The 22,611-nt window shown below is 37.7% G+C and overlaps 1 protein-coding gene across 1 annotated transcript in view; it reads right to left on the minus strand.

The window, feature by feature from the left end:
• Positions 1 to 251: 251 nt before the first annotated feature.
• Positions 252 to 22,611, minus strand: part of Kcnh5 (potassium voltage-gated channel subfamily H member 5) — a 300,402-nt gene continuing 278,042 nt past the window's right edge. The window contains exon 11 of the mRNA XM_006973162.4: positions 252 to 7,556. Coding sequence (XP_006973224.1) covers positions 6,606 to 7,556 — 951 coding nt within the window. The 3' untranslated portion in view covers positions 252 to 6,605. The remainder of the gene's footprint in view (positions 7,557 to 22,611) is intronic.

Below are 22,611 nucleotides of genomic sequence, written 5' to 3' on the forward strand. Positions count from 1 at the left end.
GTTAGAATGCATACTGGTACTCTTAGGGCATAGGACACATGGTACGTACTTTAAAAAAATCTGATTCATGTCTCTTCCCTACATAACATGACTCAACATTTTAATGATAATCTAGAACCAACCATAACCTCTATTGCCATATAAGCAAGTACAGATTAAATATTCTCTTTTTCCAAATTCGCAAACACCCCAAACTTCATTACTGAATTCAATCAATTTTAGTACTCTAAAGATAACTTAAAATGTTTAGCTTTCTGTACAGGAAAATGCTGTGTGTGTGTGTGTGTGTGTGTGTGTGTGTGTGTGTGTGTGTGTGTATGCATGCATGTACATGTGCCTTCCTGAGTATTCTTGATGTACAAAGGATAAAATGATAGTGTGGGAGAACTCCATCTTGTTCCAGGACCTTTGGACACCTCCCTTCTCAGATGACTAAGAAGCATCTATCAAGCATAAAATACTTTGAAAATTAAAGCTATTAATTATAATTTTCAAGAGCACTGCTTAACACATTGATGTATTGAATATAATTAGATATTACTATTCAATTAATTAATTTGTTATTTAAAATATTTAAAATTTAGAGAAAGCATTTTGTCTTAATATTTAAAATTCAATTGACTTAACATCTAAATGTCTCATTCTAGAAATATCCTAAATGAGAAAAATTGAGTCAAGTCCAAGAGATTAAAAAAAAAACTATGAATATGAGAAAACTTAATTTATGTTTTAGCACAGAAAAAAACGAAGTGAATGGTAACTAATAAAAAGGACTACAACTACTAGTTAAGATTGAACTATGGATGATAGATCTTTGAAAATAAATAAAATTTGAGAATACTGAAGATCGACACTTCAGAGGAGAGAGATATGGAAGTCAAGGACATGAGGTCATCAAAGAAGGATGACTCTGGAACTTCATTGTTGCAACTGCATTTTCCACAGTTTACGCAGGGGGACCGGAATCAGCTCATAGGTGATTTTTCTTAACAAAACAAAACTAACAATAAAGAAGAATCTATTCAGCACAGAGCCATCTGAATTTACTTCTTGTTCAATTCCTACAGTTGAGCTAAGTTTAATAATTGATATTATCTAAACATTTGAAAACTCCTTAAGATTTGGAATGAGTATACATTGTCCTCTTTCAGGGGGTGGTGGTGTGGCAGTCAGGAAAATATATTATAACTATAGAAAAGGGGTATTAATTGTTTTCCTCCTGCTTGACTGGTCCTGTTATTGCTGTTCTCTGTGAATGTCTTAGTTTTTGTTTTGTTTTTGTTTTTTCCCCTTTCTCTTTTGCAATTAGTTGCAAATCTAGACTTAACCAACCTTCTTATTGACAGGCCTGTTTACAGAAAAAAGAAATGTGAAAGTAAGCCAAATGCTACACAATAGCAAAACACAGGACTGTTTTTTAAATGTGCATACACTCACTGGAGTTGACTAGAATGCACCTCTCAGCAACGCCAATGATAAAGTCTAAAGCACCCTCCACTGTGCATCACTTCCCCCCACCTCCAATATGGATATGTAAATCCTGATCTAGACTCTCACACATGCAAATAGCCAAGCATTAGTAACTTATTTAGCACTTGAATCCACATTTTTATCCTGATTGTGTGACCCTGATGAACATTAGTTCTGGTTTTGTTTTCCTGGCCCAGGATAAGATGATTTTCTATAACACTAAAACAATCTTCATCAACTCTAAAAAGGAATAGCTGTCATTTTGCAATCCTAATGGTTTTCTTATGTAAGCTGCTAAAGCATTCAGGCTGCAAGCATAAGATTCCACTCAAAGGAAACTGATTGAAAATATTTACTTGTATGTAAAGCAACTGTTAGTTGTAATGCCATAGGCCTAATATAGTAGATAAAAATATAAATATTACTAATCACTTAGCAAATAGAGGATTATAGTAGAGAGTAAAAAGTCAGGGCCAATGATGGACTATCTCTTAACCCCCTCTGACTCTAAGTCTTAATTTTTTAAAAACATTTAAAGCTAATAATTTTTTGATGCTTGCAAATATGTGTATTTCAAAATATTCTTAGTAAATTCTTAGTTGGAAACACATTTTAAAATTGCAGGTTGGTGAGAATCCTAGCAAAATCCAATGAGAGATCTAAACATAAATGCTCTTTCTGTTGAAATTTAAAAAAAAAAGTCTCCTTTGTGTTTAGTGTTCTCGTTATTTTCTTACCCTGAACCATCACAGCAAATATAACAATAAGACTTTATGTGGAGCCCTGAGGGCAAAAGGTTCCCTTGTAGAATGAAAAAACATTAACAAAATGAGCCTTATGTTCAAAAATCAAATGTTTATATATTGTACACTGCTTCCTTGAATTCTAACAATAACCATCCCATCAATTTCTCATTTAACACACTGTCACTAAGGACACATACCATAAGCACGTGTTAGTGCCTTTCAAATGGCTAGTATGGTTTTTCTGTAAAGAAAAACTACTTCCCATTGACCTAAGAAGAGCCTGATAGAACATGGGAGGAGTTTGGGCCTTTTTTTTTTTTTTGGTACTTATTATTTGGAAAACTGATATAGAAACATGCTAAAGGCAGCTGACTACCCAAACTTTGCTAGATTGACAGAGCTGGAGTCAGAATCTGAGATGGCACTCAGTGATGTGTAAAATCCAAACATACATTCTTCTCACCCTTTCCAAGAGAATCCCAGGAGCGATACTCACATCTAAGAAAGGTATCAAAGCACAGCATTCACCTAAGGAAATACTCATTTTAGAGGTCTCTGTGTGTGGTAGCTCTAGACAAATTTTCTCATTCTCTACATGAAACTTTGGTGTGGGGTGGGGGCACTCAGAAATTAACTTTAAAAAGAGAAATGATACAAGGTAACAAAATTCAGCAATAACTAAGTTAGTGAAAAAAGAGGCCATGAATTTGAAAGAGAGAGCACGGAAGGGTAGACAGAAGGATTTGGAGAGAGGAAAGGGAAGGGAAAATATTGTAATTAAATTTTGAAAAGGACAATTTCACAAGGATCGACTGCTACACAATTCCAATCACTTCCTTGAAGACTAACTCAAAAGAAAAACAAACAAAACAAAACAAAAAAACCCAACAGGTTTTTCCAAAAGAATTCCAGGTTTTGAATCTCACAAGTAAACAATATCTCCTTAAATTCCATGTAACTTGTATTTAGATTTCAGTTAGGTTAATTTTCAAAATTTTACTTTAGTTTGCTGTTTTAAGAAACACTTCTGTCAGTGTACTGGGTAGCACTGAGTAGGTCATTGTTCTAGAAGCCATCAAAACCTCTCATCCTCATGTTCTCTGCCCTCTGCCCTATGCAAAATTGTAGGGAATTTTCTTAACATTCAGGATGTTTTGTAGCCTTGTACACAATGCGAAGTGTGATCAGGGTTGCAATAAAAAGTTTCCTTTAAAGAATGAAGTTTGAGTGTGAACTGGATCACTATTCCTGAACTAGTTCAAAGTCACTCATGTAAATGGGAGACACTAGAAGTTTTGATGTTGTTTTCTATCTTTGGGGTTTCTATTTGCTCTTTATTGCAAGCTCCTCTGTCTACTAGATCACACTTAGTGCAACACTATCCTGATACAGGTCAGCAAATCTCCCTGCTCTGATGCGAAGATCACAATTCTGTTTGCATTCGATTTTTGACCGTCAAGTCACAACCACCTGCCCAGAATTCAGTGTCTCATCTTACATTTTCATAGCATCGTAACAGAGTTAAAGATGTATAGGTTGCTTTGCAAAATGTTTGCATTTCAAATACAAATCCCCTTAGTCCTATTAGTACACTGTTCAGAAGTATAATAATAAAAAAAAATATTCTAGATGCACCAAGAGCACCTATACGGTGTAGGAAGAAAACATGCAGTCATCTGGTCCCGCAAAGAGCCTGCACTGTCTGTGTGCTGGTTGAGGCTACACAGAATGTGATTGTATCATTATCACATGTGTGTAAGCAAGCATTCTGGCTAAATTCTACTGTGAAGAATTTTAAAATCTGGAAACCTAAGACTATATACAATGTTCGCTGAAGATGTGCAGAGTGTGCTCAGCACCACATCGTGTCATGCACTCGGAGGACAGGAGTCTGGAAAAGAATACTGTGGGAACTGCACCAAAAAATAAGCAATTGACACTTCCCCTCCCTAGTGAAGGTCCGGCACAGTTCAAAACCATTGTGTTACTTTCCCACCTATGGGAACATGTGTTTAGATAGAAATCTCATTGTGGCTAATGTTGTAGGTCGTTAGCTAAAACTGTCTGAGTCAATGTCAGATCCTGGCAAAGGTTTGTAAGCCTAATATGAAAAGTCATGCATTACATTTCAATCCAGTTTCCTGCGCCAGTGACCCTCTTATAGCTTGAAACCAGCTGTTAGTTTTGGATGTAGCTAAAGTCAGAACAATGATTTTAGAGCTCGTGGTTTTTGTTTTTGTTTTTATCACCCATTCATCTTTAAAGGTATTTGTCACACTTGACTTTAGCAAATAAGAAGAAGCTCTGAAACCCAGTAAATCTTAGAAGTCAATGACAAGGTATCTTCCACAGTACAAAAGCTAAGACAATCAAACCCCCCAAACCTCCATTTTAAGGCTGATTCTGTAATTTCATTTCCTTTTGCCTGTGGCAGATAGGAATCTTAGCAGGACATGGAGATATATGGCCCTGGAAATGTCCATTTTGAATAATGGAAAGGAAAGTAACTGTAACCCACTGTACCTAGCATGCATTCCAGGAGTCCTAGAAAAAAAGGGGTACATCTTAGGGACATGTGGAGAACTTTTACAAAGTCTTACTGTTTCATACATCTCCAGTATGACTGTGGTAACTCTTCTTTCTACAATTTTAGAGAAACTGGGAGATAGAAAAGCACATAAAATTGGGTATAAAAGAGCAAAATATTTTCTTTGATTTTTGTCACCGTTGTTTGTATGTTCACCTGTCTATATAGGCATATATAATGCATGTATATTTATAGCCTAGCAATACACAAGTGATTTAAATATACTTTCAGGTTAATGCAAACACTAGCTTCCTTACTCTCAATATTGAATTTTGTGCCTGCACCAACTGAAAAGCACTCCCCCAGGAAGAACTCTGGAAAACATTCTGGAGTCATAAGAAACAGCTTCCACGAGTTCTCAAGAGGGGTATGCATTTCATTTTGAGTATTTATCATCTGAGGGCCTAAATACAGACAGTGCAACATTTGTGACTTCTCTTTTGGTTGGTAATAGGCACTTTCTCAGAAGAGGAATTGTTACCCAAAAGACTATGACATTCAGCCCCACAAGCCTCTCGTGAGTGGATCTGCCGGAGCCATAGTGGTCTATTGTATCAACCCAACAGAAGGCCAGCAATGCAACTGTGTGCAAAAGAGCTTAGGGAATTTTGTACCCAGAATAAAGTCATAGAAAAGCAGTTATCTGAATAAAGCAACTTAATGTTGCCTTCTAGGTTGGTTATTTTGTAAGTTAACCACAACTCAAGTTGTCAACCTCTTCAAGCAACAAAAATCATGTGTCTGCATTTCTGTACCTATAGTTCATTTTTTCTAAGCCACGGATGTGCAATTAAAACATGTCCAATTGCTTATATCCTGTTCAAAAAATTATATCATTAACAGTTAAAATTTTGATATGTTTCATTGCTAAGAGCCTTTCAACACCCCCCCTCTCTGAACAAGCTGTGGAAATATAAATGTAGAACATTCATTGCCTTTGGACAATCGGCATATCGAACATATTGTTAAAAGGCTCTTATACCCTGTGGTGCAGTGTTTTCTATAATAATATACACTATATTAACAATTGAGTATTTATGGTGTTGATAATGTCAGCTCCCAAAATGACAGTTGTTCTCCAAGACGGAGGGAGCAGGGAATTCTTTACATAAGAGCTAATGATTACTATCTAATACAATGCTAAAAAGGAGAGGTATCATTGAGTGGAAATGCAATTCATGCACAAAACCCAAAGCAATAAGTTCTCGGTATCTGACACTGGCATCAGTTGTAGGCAACGACACAGTCATTTCAATGGAGCAAACATTGCCTGTAGGGAAAAAGAACCTAACACTAAGTTACAGAAAAATACCCTATGGCATGAGATTGTAAAATGGTCTGACAGCTTCAGAAGCTGCACTCTCCCCTTGACATTAATCTATAATTTTAACTAAACAGAATAGTGAAGAAATGACAGCTCGATATACTCAGCCTGAGATCAAGTTTGTCATGGCAACATTGGCAGGTTGGACCCTGATTCTTCAAAGATTACATTGCCTTAGTTAACAAAATTCATACTTTTTTTTATTACAGAATAGAGATTATAAATAAATGTAAAGTGTGCATGCAGTCAACTGCATAATATACAAGCAATATCTATGTTTTGAATAATCATCTTTGGCAGGCCAGAATCCAGCTGGACATGCAGTATGTACATATCAAAATCCATATTGTGTTCATCATATTGAAAGCAAGTGAAAATATATATATGTATATACTATATATACACACATATGTATATAGATGTATATACCATTTTAAATATATTGACAAATATATATGTATATATATATATTTATATATTAAAAGTTAATTTCATCTTTGTCAGATTCAGGTGACTCAGGTCTTGAGACACTAAAAATATCCTGACATGGTATTTGGGGAGGTACTTGGAGTGGCATTTGGGGTTTTGGTGAGGAGGTCTGGGGTATACTTTTCTCTGAGAGTAGTTTTAAAATTTCTGCCACCTGCTTTTCCAGGGCAGTCATTCTGCAGCTCAGCAGCTGGATGTCCTCTTTGAGTTCGTGTTTTACTTCCTGCAGTGTGGTTTGTAAGGCCTGCTCAGGGATGGGGTAAAAAGGATGCTTGGCATCAGCCTGGATAGGACTGTGTTCTAGAGGACTTCGGGCCTCACCAGCTTTATCCAAACGAAGGTCACTTTTTGTAATCCCACTGTCACAAGAGTCTGTTTTCCTTAACGGGTTCTTGGTCACACTGTTCTCTGAATCACTGCCTTTGGGGTCCTCTGACAACAGCCCCATCGACTCAGCTTTGGTGACATTATTCCAGTCTTCCTTTTTCTCCTCGTGGGTCCCCATGTTGTTCTTCAATCTCAGCCACCCTTTCCCGTTTCCATTCTTCATTCTGATGGGGCTGTTGACTTTGAGACATTTTTGTTCGGCACCACCACCGTTGGGCTTCAGTTCCATGGCATCACGGTTGTTCTGCTTAAGGGACTCGCTGGTTTTCACGTAGGCCAGAGATGTCTGGATGGGGGTAATCTGGGACACGGTGACCACACTGGTACCTGTGATGGAGGCGCCGTTCTGCAAAGGGCGGCTCTCCACCTGAAGCTGGCTCCTCTCAGGGTCACTCTGCACTGAGCCCTGGTTCCTCAGTTCCTTCTGCTGCTTGAACTTCTGGAAGAGCTTCCGAACTGGGTGGTCCACAGGGATGCTGAGAGTCACCTCGTTCTTCTGCCGTAGCCGCTCTTCCTCCTCTTTCTTCACGTCACTAATTTTACGGAAGATGATCTGGAGAATGGGGGAGATGATTAAACCATGGTTACAGAAGCAGATGACTTTGTACTCGAGTAATACTATGCTGGGTGTGCATAGAAAACATCTGCACACACCACACACAAAAAACATCTGCACACACCACACACAGAAAACATCTGCACACACCACACACAGAAAATATCTGCACACACTATACACCCTTTTCCTAAGGGAGAATTTATTTAGATACCACAACAACCCAATACACCCGAAATTTAACACAGTAACACTGACTGCTTTCTTATATACTACAGGGTGAAAGCGGTTGACACAACACTGTAAAAGTACTTCAGGCCCCATTTAAAAGGATATACACAAATATATACTAGTACATGTGGGTTTGTGTACATATAAATATATATTCCTTGAACTTCCCTGGAACACGTCCTCATTTTGGCATGGTTTCTCCCTTTTTGAGTATGTTTCAAAACAGTTTTTAACATTATCCTCTGTTTATGGATAAGAGCAGGAGTTCTAGGTTTCATGAGTACTGAAAAGGTACCAAGTGAGATGACCAGGGCACACAGCAGGGGGTGGAGAGTGAGTACATTGACTTATATGCCCACAACTGCAGAACAAGAATCTGTGAGGAAAAATGTCTAAGAAACAAGTGTAAATCAACACACATCCTTAAAGTTGCTGGTAAGTAGACCACCTCAGAAACACTTGAACTTCCACCTCTAAAATATTCAAACATAAGAATTTTGCTCATGTGACACTTTTGATGGAGATGGAATTTCAAATCTTAAGACTCTTGATACTTTACATATGAAATTCAATATATAGTATGTGTGATGTTAGGTGGGCATACCTCAATAAATAAATATACTATTAAAATCTCCTGAAAATGTTGAGAAGAAATTGTGGTGACACTATGAAAGGTAATAAAAATTATTGGCTATATGAGATATTACCAAGTATATTTTCAGTTAGAAGTTAACTTATTGAGTTTTTTTCCCTCAGAATCCTGAAAAACAAAGTAACTACAGATGAAATCTGTGAGGAAAATTAAGAAGAGTTTTACCATATGTAGCACTTTCAGAATCAAACAATTTTACAACCCAAACAAAATTATTTCTCTCTTTCATCAGCCCATGTTGTTGTCTAGAGTAACAACACCTGTGGAGCATGTAGTCCCAACCCATAACAGACCCTCAAAATATGTTGGTTCTCTCCCCTTGAACTCAAAAGACCTCCAACTTGTAAAAATTTTATCACCTTTTAAAGGTTCATCAGATCCCAGGAGTAACATATAGTCACAGATTATACAACAGAAAGAAATATTAATGATGACTGATGCCAACAGAGAAGTCAAAAGTCAAGCAGGCAGTAATCATCCTTCTATGCCACACCACATTTTCTAGATTGAGATTGGCACACTAAAGCCAACCTACCAAGTGGTAATAACTTGTATCTTAAAATAAATAAATATTATAAATTCAATAATTACATGAAAAGACTACCATATGTTCTTCTCTCTGATGGCACATGAAATTGGGCCTTTTTTTTAAAACAGATGTAACACTAATCACAAAGTCTGACATCAAAGCCACAGCAGTTTAAATAGAAATCTTCCTGAGGTTTGATGCACTTCTTATCCTTCATACAGAAACAGAGCATGCACCAAGCCTTAAGGGCATTAACACCCTTTGGGATCAGACAGACACCAATGTGGAAAACTCAGATACTATTTGTGTTGGTCCCATGAGCTGACAGAAGGAGCCTGGTATAAATGACTCTCCACATCCCAATATAACTCACCCCAAGTCACTCATTTAAATAGGCAGTTACTTAACCCAGAGCAGATAAAGCCTTGATGTGATCCTTAACATTAGGGGAAAAGGAATTCATTTCAAATCCCAGCAGAGAAGAGCAAGTACTTGACACACATATGTCAAGAACAGATATGACACAGGACAACCACACAACGTGTGGTTCATACTAAACAAGCACACATTATTGGGCATGTTGAGAAGTATCTGGATTCACATGAAACTTTATTTAACACAGAGTCTTGTATTTTTGTGACTTCACTTGGTGTCCCTCTATTGTGCAATAGATCAGACTATTGCCATTCATATAATATCTCCGCATATCTCACAGCTTATAAAATCCACGTGGAAACACTTGGTATCTCTGGTGATTGAGAATTATGGGCATCTGAACTCAGGAACAATTTTTTTAAAGATTTTTCACTATAATAGCTAACGATGCACGCAATTATTGTGTGCTTACCAAGTTCAGGATGTTGAGTGATTTAGGATTGCAATATACCTATGAAAAATATCAATTAAGAAGGCTTTTCTAGCTTTTTCTGAACCAAAAGCTGCTCATAGTCACCCCCTGAAACAAATAGACAAAGGTATTCAGATTGCTAATATTAATGAGAACAAAGGCTCCAAATACCAAAATACCTAGCACAGAGGGTGGCCTGGCAGAGGGCCAGACCGCCTGTGTGCATCAGGAGACAAATGAAGCAGAACTGGATTAGCATATGTTGCCACCAAGAAAGTAACCGGAATTTGCAAAGAGGAAGACCTGGAGTTTGGGGTGTTGGGTGGCAGAATTCTGCACTGCATACCACTACTGTTCCTTTATCTCCCTGCTGCAGAGGGTGAGGCCACGAGGCAGTAGATACACCTAGCATCCCATGTTTGGGGGAAGTTGAACATCAAGCCTGGCGCTGATTTTTCATCTGGATTTGATGGAGTAGCAGAATCGACATCCCCTCTCAAGGCAGCAATGTATGCTGGGAAAAAAAGAAAAGAAAAGAACAGCATGTCTCCTGCGGAGACTGAAGGCTCAGCTCTTTGCTCCTCATCCCTTACTTCCGTTGTAGGCTAGGTGAGCACTGATGAGGATCCACACGGGCTCGGGACTTGTGACTTCAGCCCTTCAGAAGCTAGATACTGAGAAAGCAGTGCTTGAGGTAGGAAGAGATATTGCCCTCTGTGGATGTTCAGACACTTAAACAAGCCACACATAGGGGAAATGAGCAACCAAGCATAGCCAGTACCCTGAGTAGTGGCCACAAGCCTTCCAGACCTCAAACACAAGCCTGAGGTACTGAAGTTGGTTACACCATCTTTGTCCCATACCAGCTCAGTCTTGAGCCCAGTGAAAGCAGGCTGGAAAAAGAGGGTTATAAGATTCCACACCCGAAGCATACATTTAAAACTAAAACCTAGATACTAGCAAGGCCCTCGCATTTGATCAAATGCCTAACATATCTATGTATTTCAAGCCAGGACATAATTTTTTAAAGTATTTGATTTGATGGAGCTTACTGAATTGTAAGCAATTTACTATGGAACAAAAAATCAATTCAATGTGAAGGTTATTAAAAAATTTACCTATAGCAACATAGTCCCTCACACACTTGCATCTCCTCATTTAACTATCATCCATACTGTGTGAGACAGGTCCTATTAGTCTCATGAACAGAAGAGCAAATGGAAGCACAGAGAATTTAAATTGTTTGTCTTCGGCCACACAACTAGCAAGCAGCTAGGATTCAAAGCTAAGGACTTGAACTTCATATAATCCTAACCATTATATAATCCTAACCTGCTGTTACAACTCAGGACAATTGAGTGCTGTCCCCTGGACCATGAGGGACCCTTGGATAATTGAGTGGGTAGAGGATGAAAAGATGCAGGCGTTTCCACACCCAAAAAGTACCCTTCACAGAAGACTCTTAAAAGAGTGAGATTGAAACTCTATGCTTGCTGGATCAGTGGCAGCCTTGACTAATGGCTGGAGAGATCTCTGTGACAGACGTTTATAACCGCTCAATGAGAGGACTTCCAGACTCTCCTGATTCACAAAGGAAAAGCCAGTAAGCTTGCTACACTCTACCCTCCATCAAAATCCATGCTGCCTTTGTACCCTTGAGTTACCGTCAAGGCTGCCTTGTGTTTTCTCTTCCTTATACACACATCAAATGCATTATCTTTATGTAAAACAGGGGAAGGCAAGATCAAAGAATGTGTTTTTCCCTGGACTCTGACACCATCTTTTATCCCTCTCACATCCAGATTCATTTGTTTAGGAGAATGGGATTTTTTGTCTGTTTTGTTAACTAATATATCTCTGTAACAGGGCCTGCTATAGTGACTATCCTTTAAAAATACATTCACTTATTTAAAGTCATGTATATAGAAGAACCCATGTATGAGCATGCACATGTGTGAGTGCAGGTGCCTGCAGAGTCCAGAAAATGGTGTCAGAAACCATAGAGCTAGAATTATAGGCAAGTGAGATGTCTCACATGGATGCTAGAAACCAAACTCAGATCCTCTGCAAGAACAATAAGTGCTCTTAAATACTGAGCCATCTCTCTATCCTCTCAAAAACTAAATTTTATCCAAACAACCTCATATACTTAGAAAATACATTGGAAATAGGGCTGTATTACAAATAATGGGTCCTTTCTTGTTATTATCTTCCATACTCTAAACAGTCAATGATACCTGGTTTTGCAATTTTAAGTTTTATTTGTTTCGAGAATTTTTTAAGTGAATATTATATTTCTATCATTCCTGCCCTACTCCAATTCCTCTTGTGTCCACTCCTGCCTCTCTCAAATTTATCACCTCTTCTTCTTTATTATTACACACACACACACACACACACACACACACACACACACACACACACACACACACACACACACCCTGCTGAGTCCATTTAGTGTTGCTCACTAGTGTATATGAGTTTAATACTGACCACTTGGAATTGATACCTATCGAGGAGCTTGTTCCTGAAGAATACTGAAACTTTCTCTCACGGCAGCTATTAATTACCTATAGTTCTCCTTCTGTGAGTGCAGCCTTGGGAAACTTCAGATAAGTGTAGCTCTAACGCCTCATCAAAGAAGCTTGTTTTTGCAACATACAGAAACCAATGTAGGAAAACACAGAGAACAACTGACCTTGGGGTGCTCAACCCCACTTGATACATCAACAACACAATCTCTGTCCCAAGGTTCAGAGAACAGCACAGAAAAAAAGAAAAATTGTTAGAGCCAGGGGACCAAGATGTCCACAGTGAGATAGGGTCTTCAGACACAATAGGATAGCTGTACCTATAAAGTCTGGGCATTTTATTATTGATAACTATATCTAATACTATCTCCTCAGTTGAAGTTACTGCTGTATTATCCTTAACATCTGGCCCACAAGTTGTAGTTAACAAAGGCATGCTATGTAGAGTCAGTTCAAAACTGATGCACAAATCCATTTTTGAAGGTTCTTTATTCAGAATGGTTATAGGGATATCTATCATGAACTTAATTTCTAGCTTATGATAATACTCTATTTTCTTTGTAAAAGTTAAGAGAATATAAACACACAAATTTAAAGCTGTCCATAAAAAGAAAAAAACTGAATTTATGTTTATGAGGTCTAACAGCTCATCCACTGGGCTCTACCATAAGTTGATTCATGTCTTAATGCAAAGAACAGTTTGTTGTATTGTTTTGTCTTATGCCAAAAATTAATGCATTATCTGAGAAATAAGAAAATAAAATATCAGCAATGCCTAACTAGGTAACCCATTGCATTTTAAAAACACTGCATATTACAAACCTTCCCTCTAAATTCTCATAGTTTTGAAGATAACTTTATGAGCTTACATTTCTGTGGTAATTATTCTATGCAACCATTGCAGCATTCTTTAATTAACTCCATTGAATGCTTCCTTTAATGGAAATATTTATCTTGACATTTTTTATCAAGTAATGAAATGTTTCAAGTAAATAACACAATAGAAAGACTGATAGATTTTATTTAGTAAAACCTTTTATATGTAATGTGCATTGTTTAGATAAAGTAATTCTGACTGCTACATTTTGGCCACAGAGAAAACCTGCAAACAATAAGATTCCTTATGATGCTTTCGAATCTTTCATAGGCATGTATTTACAGAAAGGAAATAGTATCACAATAATTTGGTATAAACTGTATAGATTAATTTTACAGTATTGCATTAAAATAATGCTGTTTACTCCAGAATACCAGCATTATAATGACCCACAAAAAGATCATTATTTTTCAGATAACAAAGAAAAATGCAAATCTATGATTACTAATATAGTATTAAAATGAATCAGTTCTTAATTTCCCCTCAGTATTAATAACCTTGTACTTGATGTACTCTAGGGCCACCTTTTGTCCACAGTAAATCAAATTGCTACTGAACACCATAAAAATCAAAGCTAAAATTATAAGCAGAAACTCGGGCATCAGGCTACACTCGCTTCTTGCTACACATTATTGGTAGCACGCATAATAGCCTGTGCTGTATCAACAAAGAGGTTTATTTCCTTTAAGCTTTCTGCCCTGGGCTTCATTGTGTTCTGAAGAACCTGCTGGAAGGTTTAATTTATTTAAATGATAAAAGCTTCTTAAATTTAACAGGGAACATGGCCAACTGAGCTTTCCATTTCAAAAGTAGGACATTTGATCATAAAAGTGATATCAAAATTGAATAATTTGAATGTGTACTGAACTTTGAAATCCAACAGAAGCAGTGGAGAGGAATCATTTGTTTAATGACATGGGTTTGGCATTATGTGATTTGTAGAGAGATAGAGGTGTTTTTTTTTCTCAAACGGGCCATCACTTTCCAGATCCATGAATCCAAAGAACTGAATGGGAATTTACAGCTCTCTGCAATCAAACAGTGAGGAGCTATGGTTCTGCTGACTCTCCCGGGATCCAGCTGCTTTGACTCATTGGTTCATACCATTTTCCACACACTTAGTCACTCATTCTAGTTCTAGCTCTTCCAAACCATTTCAACCTGAGCAAATACAAAGAAATATTTATTAAACACTATCCTGGGCAGATTGGAGGCTGTGAGCTCTTAATAAACCACATGATGCTGTCCTTGTAGTTGCCTGTACATTTAGATGTGTTGATGGAAATGATGGCATACCAGGACCTTTGCAGATACGGCAGCTTGACTGTACCCTCCAAGCCGCACAAGAGCAAAATGATACTATGATGTAGGTGACCCTTTATGTTTCCAAATGAAATTTGAGGAATTCATAAATTAATTAATTAAAGTATAAAGTAAAACGAAGGATGAAAAGTTGGCAGAGAAGAAAAGGAAGGAAGGGAAAAGAGGAAGAGAGAAAAAGAAATGCTTTCATTTTGGTAATGTGTGGGTGCTGCCCACTGTGAATGAGGAAGTAGTTGGTAGGAAGAAAATGTCTTCTCTCTTTCTCTGCCCCTCTTCCCCTCTCCCTCTCTCATTCTCTCCCAATCTCCCTTCTTTCTCTTCCCCCTTCTTTCTTATCTCTGCCCCCACACATGCATACTATGAAAGCAACTAGAAATCAGAGTCAAGTGTTAAGTCACATTTGGAACTTGTTCTTTGCATAAAAAGTTCTAATAACATTTTGTGCACAACAGCCTTTCAATCTTCTTTTTAGTCCTATGCTACGCAATTCTATTGTCTTTTCCATTCCTGCCTAGAATCAATGGACACGAGAAAGTGGATGGGAAGAGCTCATGAAGCTTCAACCCTATGCAAAGAACTACATGCAACTGAGGAGAGCTGGGAGCAGGAGAGGTGGGCTTCCCCAGAAAAGAGCACACCAATTGTTGTCCAGTGCCAAATGGTCAGCCCTGAGAATATGCATACAAGTAACATTTTATAGACTGACAGGCTATATTTAGGAATATATATTATAATGTGTATATATATATATGAATATATGAGCAAGGGGAAAGAAGCTAGCCAACTATTTTCTATGCCCACTGCTTTCTTTTTTCTAACCTGTGTTAAACACAGCCAACCTCCAGCCACACAAACTACTGCCATTGTGTTTCAGTCTCTTCCAAGAAAGCCACAGGGTGGGAGGCCATCACTGACAGCAGCGTCACCCAGTGATCTGTCACTGGATTGGCTCCTTCTTTCCAAGTCTCATATACTAATTTCCTTTTAAAACTTTAATTTTTGAGAATTGTCTGTACATGGAGTGTGTTCACATCGTTTTCACTCTCTTCCCCACCCCCTCCAGCTGCCTTTGTCCCCATCACTCCATCTCAAATGCATACCCTCTTCTCTATTAATGTTACACACATGTAGATCTGTGTGTGTATGCACACACAAACTGCTGAGTTCATTTAGCATCATGATTGTATGTTTAAGGCTGACCACTTTAATGGCTGTATCATTTCTAGTCTTACATGTATTTTTGTGAAGTTTCTTTTCCAAGATTTATTTTATTTTTAACCATGAGTCTATGTGTGCCCTGAAGAGGGTGTCAGAGCCCCTGGAGCTGGTGTTGACATCACGTGTAAGGCAGCTAATATAAGTGCTGGGGACTAATGCTGAGTGCCAAGTCCTCTTTGCAAGAGTGGTTTGTGCTCTTAACCACTGGGCCATCTTTCCAACCCTGATGATTTGGATTTTATTTTAGAATAAATGGTGACAGGGTCCACTATTGGTATTAATTTTAGCTAGTTCCTAAAAGCATTGCTCTGAAGAATACTCAAAAAAGTAGCATCATTTTATTTTTAAGAATTTAGCATGAAAATTTTAGCTTACTCAAGCTCAATTTTTTTTTTTTTGAAATCCAATAAAGAAAAACATCATCATTGTGTTTGCCGAGAAAGGAAGATTACAACTCCCAGTACTTGCCGAGTTCCATAAATGAATTGTTGGGCCACATTGTACTGGAGATAATCATTCCAGCCACAATAGATAACAATCACATATTTTTATTTGTGGGAACATTAAACACCAATATTTAGGAACTTGTACTTGGTAATTTGCAGGGATTATTGCTGCATTAATCATCACATGAATCCATGTTAAAGAAGGGAAAACTGATGCTGAGGAAGATTTTAAAATCCTCCCCAGTTTCACACAGCTAGTAACAAGGTAGGCTTTCTGAGCCAGGCCAATGGACATATAATTTAGACTCCTGAAACTCGAGACTTCTTCAGTTAAATGTTTGTATTGGCTTGGAGGGAAGGCACTTAAAAACTGATGGAATTCGGGACTTGGGAGATGGTCCAGTGGCTAAGGGTGCTTGCTACTCTTCCAAAAGACCCAAGTTCAATTCCTAGCATCCACACTAGGCCACTCACAACCACTGTAACTCCAGGAAATCTGATGGCTTCTTCTGGCCTTTTTGGGTACCTGCATATAAGTGGCATATTCCCCCCGCCCTCTCTCAATAAAAATAAGTATTAAAGAAAAAACAGTGAATGAAACTGAATGACTTCTATGACCACATTCACTACAAGTCCTATTCATGTGAATGCAGACTCTTGGGTACAGATGCAGACAATATTATTGGGCATTGGCTTTTGTGATGCACTTGACAAAAGAGTTCAACCTGTCACTCCACTTTTGTCTTGCAACTCTGCATTTTATTTGCAATTATTTCCATTCATAGTTGTTCCCATTTAACATATGAGGCTTGGGGGAATGATACGAGTGGCCTATACTCACCCTGTTAATAAATAGTCAAGAGGAAACCCATTTCCCAAAGCATCACCGGTGTTTGTCCTGCTATGATATTATTATTATTCTATGATAAGGTGTGTGTGTGGGGGGGTATATGTGTGTGTGGTGGTGGTGGTGTGTGTGTGGTGTGGTGTGGTGTGTGTGTGTGTGTGTGTGTGTGTGTGTGTGTGTGTGTGTGTGTTGGATATGTATGTGTGTGTGAGATGTGTGTATATGTGGTATGTGTATGTGGTGTGTGTGGTGTGTATGGTGTATGTGGTGTATATGTATGTGTGTGTGATGTGTGTGTATGTGGTGTGTGTGTGGTATGTATTGTATATGGTGTGTGTGTGTAATATGCATGTGGTGTGTGTTGAGTGTGTATATGTCTCTAAAATTTTATTTTGAGCCAGGCATAGTGGCATAAACCTTTAATCCTAGCACTCAGGAGGTGACACAAACAGATCTCTGTGAGTTCAAGGTCAGCCTGATCTACAAAGTGAGTTCCAGGAGAGCTAGAGCTAGGTAGTTAGTCCTTGTATAAAACAAACAATCAAAAAAAACAACTTGTTTTGTAGTTTATAGTACACTTGGAATATATTACCCTACAGGGTCTTATTTGATATTATACATTTGTCAGTGGAAACAGACCAAATATGTGGTTTTAACTTTTGTCTTGGAAGAAAATGTCTACTTCAGGTGTGCAATTACTGAGGTGGAATATTTACAGTAATTTTACGTAGTTTTTTTTCATAGTAAAAGAAATTTTCTTTAGTTTCTGTTTATGAACATAACTCTGGGGCATTTGTTTAAATTTTAGTTGTTTCTACATTTGCTTTAACATAGAATAGCACTATTTTCCTTTAGTATCACATAGATTCAGACTTAGAGAGAAAAGACTTAGAAATGTTCATGTAGTTTGGATGACATCACTACATTAAAATACAATTTTAATATTTTACAGGTGGAATCAAAATTACATTTAAAAAGGTGGCTAGGTGTTTTGGCGTTTCTTAGTTTGGTGGAGTTAGAGATCTGAAACTTAAAGGGTTATTCAAAGTGATTGGCCCCTGAGAGCCATGCATCTATCCCTGGTGGTTTGACTTAGGACTCACTCTTCCCTGTCTCCGTGTCCACCATCTAGTTTCCATTAGGGTATGTACAATCTGTGGACTTTTAAGTTCTTTCGTCACGTGAGGTTTTACCAAATAAAGGTCTCTTTGAGAGTTAGGGATCAAGAGCATATTAGCTCACCCCATTGGGCTACAAAATACACGAAGTTAGACAGTTTATAGAGAAAAGAGGTTCACTCAGCCCACCGTTCCAGGGGCTGAAGAGAATGATGCACACCTCAGGGGAGGGGCCTCACAGCAGACAGCATCACAGTGGTGGGCTCCATGTGAAAGGGAGGTTCAGGGAAAGTGCTAGGCTCACAGTCCTACAGGGCTTGTTTCAATCTCTTCTGGCTGGGGTAACCCCATCACTTCATTATTACCCACTGGCCTTAGCTCCTAAAGCTCACTTCAGGTGTTCCCCACTGTGGCACAGGAACCTCTGGGGAGCACACTGGATCTAAACTGCATTGGGTACCAGCCTCAACTCTGTCTTCCTGTATGGGGTCTGTTATGCTCCTTTTATCCTTTTAAGTACCAGATGGATTTAAAGGCCTTGCTAAACTAAAAAAAAAAAAAAAAAAAAAAAAAAAAAAAAAAAGGTATTTTATCATGATATGTGGCTATGCCATGCAAAATAGATCTTGTCTATTTATATTCATTTTAATGAAAGCCATAAATATATATTCACCCAAGTTTAAAGCTGAGAATGTTATCTTCAAATATTTTTTATGTAACATCATCAAATTCTAGCTTCATGGTCTTTGTTCAATACTTGTATTTCAATTTTTTTCCATAGGAATATAACTGCCCATGCAAGTGACATTGCCTTATCTACTTGGACCATTTCCACCTTGATTTAATTTAGTAGAATACCACTAGAAACAATATTAGCAATTAGTGTCACTTCCAATTTGAAATCCTCTTCTGCAGGAGATTTGGTGTTTGGGCCACTGGAGGCTAGAATACCAGGCCTGGCCAGGGTTCCAACCGTGACCTCAGATACAAGTTCCATGATCTCTCTAGATGTTAGTTTATTTTACTAATAATAAGGTGATAGGGCTTACTGTCTTAGCAGTAGATATTTTTAAATGGATAATACAGGCAGCCAGTGTTTGACTCGTTAAAAAGGACACAATCTACATTATGCTCTTGAAGTTATTCTTCACATAATTTTTTTGCTAGAAACAACATGTTTGCCCTATTTTTCTAGGTGTCAAAATTTCCATGTACCAACTGCTGCGATTTCTGTGACCCTCAGTAACAATTATAGATCCAGGATAAATAAGTGCTCCTTTTATTTATGTTTTGATTCTGCGTCTGCTAGAGCCAACTGCTCACATGCTGTGCAGGGAGAAGATGAAAATTTGCTGCTAATTACCAAGGCTTGTGCTTCTAAATGTTGCTGGCCAGTAATTGAATATCAGTGTCTAGAGTCAAGCACTAGCTAATAACTTTGTCCCCACAGAGTTGAACAGTGATTAGTAAGTCTAGTCAAAGAAGATAGACACTCTACGGACTGTATCTGTGGTGTTACAATTGCCAGAAGCTGGAATCTACAATTTTAAAAAGAGAGTCAGTTTAAGTGATTGAGAGATGCCACCAACATGCATGTACATATGTACCCACAGCAGAGTCAGCAGAGGCTTGACAAGTGACATCTGAGCGGCTGTCTATGGGAATTCTGGTTAAGGAGAACACATTGTGTTATTGTGGCATGAATTGGGAAATTTTACACATGAGCATTAATGTTAAAATATGTGCTAATTTTACTAGCAACTTCTATTTATGCCATTGGTATCAACTAAAATATTTGTCCATTAAAATATGTGGCTAATAATTATTCTGTTTGAAAAGAACATTATACGGCTTTTGTAGAATATTATTTTAAGGTGTGTTACATTTGTTTATGTTGTATTTATTTAACTCTGTGTAGCTGTGTTACTGTGTCTGCCTAAAGCACCTAATTGGTCTAATAAAGAGCTGAACGGCCAGTAGCCAGGATGGAGAAAGGATACGTGGGGCTGGCAGGCAAAGAGAAAAAAATAGAAGAAATCTGGGAAGAGAGGAGATCGAGGATCAAGACAAGGAAGAGGATGCTAGGGGCCAGCCACCCAATCAGCCATGGCGTAAGAGTAAAGATATACAGAAGTAAGCAAAGGAAAAGGCCCAGAGGCAAAAAGTAGCTGGGATAATTTAAGTTAAGAAAAGCTGAAAAGTAATATGCTAAGCTAAGGCTGGGCATTCATAAGAAAGAATGGGAGATGGGTGGCAGGCCCCCAAAAGAGCCAAAAGAGTAAAGAGCAAAAGAAGAGTATTTAAAAAATAAAAATAAAAAATAAACACCCTTCTATTGCACTTGTTTTATCTTTAGCGATTTAGGTTGCCCTAAGTTGAAAGAACCCCATATTTCATACATTGGTATGAGAAGAATAGTTCCCTGCTAGCATAATCTATAGAAACTCGAGAAGAGTATTTGTCCTGTTTTCTTGGTAAGAACAGACTATACTACCCCAGGTGACTCTTCAGAGAACTTTGGCTCTGTGTGAAGGGTATCTTTGAATGAGAACTGAGTGGTTTTAGTAGAGGATCATAGGATATGAGAATGAGAAAGAATGGAAACTCATAATTTTCAGAGCCATCTGAACCCCAGGTACATTCTATCCACAGAAAACATAAAAGCAAATGCCTTAAACAAATGCAAGTGTATACATATTTGTGGTTTGGAAGATTGACTATTGTTAAGATAAAAAGGTTTTCCCTAACTGACTCCTGGGTTTACAACAATTAAAATTAAATCTTAGTAAGATCATTTTGTAAGATTTAATGGCCTAAGTCTACAATTTCCATGGAAATGGCAAAAGCCTAAATAGTCCAACTGGTGTTTATGAAGAAGAAGAAACTGTATAATTTATGTCACCCATATTTCAATATTAAAACTATAGCAATAAATATAGTGTGGAGCTGGCACAACAGTTAAACAAATTACCAGAATAGAGTGCTGGAAATAGAGCCATGTGCCTTGGACACTGATTTACACTGGCGGCAATACTAGCGCATGCCAGAGAGAAAACAGTCTTTTCTATATAGATATAAGTTGAACCGAATTTCTATCAAATATATTGTATCTCAGCCTTTGCCTTCCACATATACAGCAAGTGTCAATATATCACAGAACTGTGGTAGGTAAAAAAATTGAAAAGAAAAATATAAAAACACTTTCTTGACTTTAGTATATAAAAAAGTTTTAAAAAATCACACAAAATAAACAGTAACCACCTAAGGGGAAGAAACAAAAAACATTATATTAATCTGCAGTAAGATTTTACAAGATATATTTGTTCCCTGAAAGATACTACAAAGAGGACCAAAAGGCAAAGAAGAATGAAGGGAGATAAATACAATATGTAGATAGATTATATACATATATTTAAGTAGATACAATGTGATACAAAGATACATTATGTACACTGAGTGATACATGTATAGACACATTCACAAACATGTGTACTCAATAAAGGGCTTATATCTGGGATCTATTAAAAATGTTATAAATTATTAACCACAACAGATATGTCCAAGGGAAAATTTACCATTTAAATTTTTCAAAGTTACATAAGTAGCTATTTAATATGGAACTGTGCTTCCTTTAATTAGTCATCAAGGTACTACAATTTAAAGCTACAATGTATTTCCTTTACAAATGAATCAGTATAATAAAATGACAGAAACACAAGTGGTCAAAATAATAAAATACGAATCCTATATGTAGTTCAGTGAAGGACAAAGAAGTGTGAACAATGGATTTAAACACAAAATGTGAGTATTAAATAGAGGAATGCATGTCATGGGGAACACACTAGAGTCTGTGCCACTGACTCCCATAGTCTGAGCGTAGCTTCCCAGCCTCCGTAATATGCATTGACTGTGCCCCTGGCACACCAGATTCTCCAGGTGACTAAGCTGTAAGTCTTTACCTCCCTCAGCTGAGCTGAACATAGTCATATGAGGAAAATTTTTCTGGGACTCTCCTACTCTAAAGACACCAAAACTAGAAATCCAAGGCTCTATTATGGTTCATCTTTAATAAGATAAACAACTCAAAATATCAATAATGGAACATACATTTGTAAGGTTTACAGTTAAAATAAAAACACCTAAACAGCATATTCCACCTGTCTATAATGATGAGGCTACATGCAATGCTCTTTAAGCATTGTACTGGCTAGTTCAACTTGTCCTTCACATGCTCATCAGCTCTTTTCTAGGTAAATTCCTTTCTGCGCTTCATGTGCATCAATTGCCAATGGCAAGGTAAAAATAACTTCCTTATAGGGTCGTTGAGAGGCATAATATATTGTGGTACCTAAAGAACTAGGAAGAGTGCCTGAAATTTATTTGTTAGTATTTCTCATACATACTGCATCAGATAAGGAAGGCTGGCATAGTAG

The sequence above is a fragment of the Peromyscus maniculatus genome, chromosome 14 (genome assembly GCF_049852395.1).
Source record: "Peromyscus maniculatus bairdii isolate BWxNUB_F1_BW_parent chromosome 14, HU_Pman_BW_mat_3.1, whole genome shotgun sequence".
Lineage (NCBI taxonomy): Eukaryota > Metazoa > Chordata > Mammalia > Rodentia > Cricetidae > Peromyscus > Peromyscus maniculatus.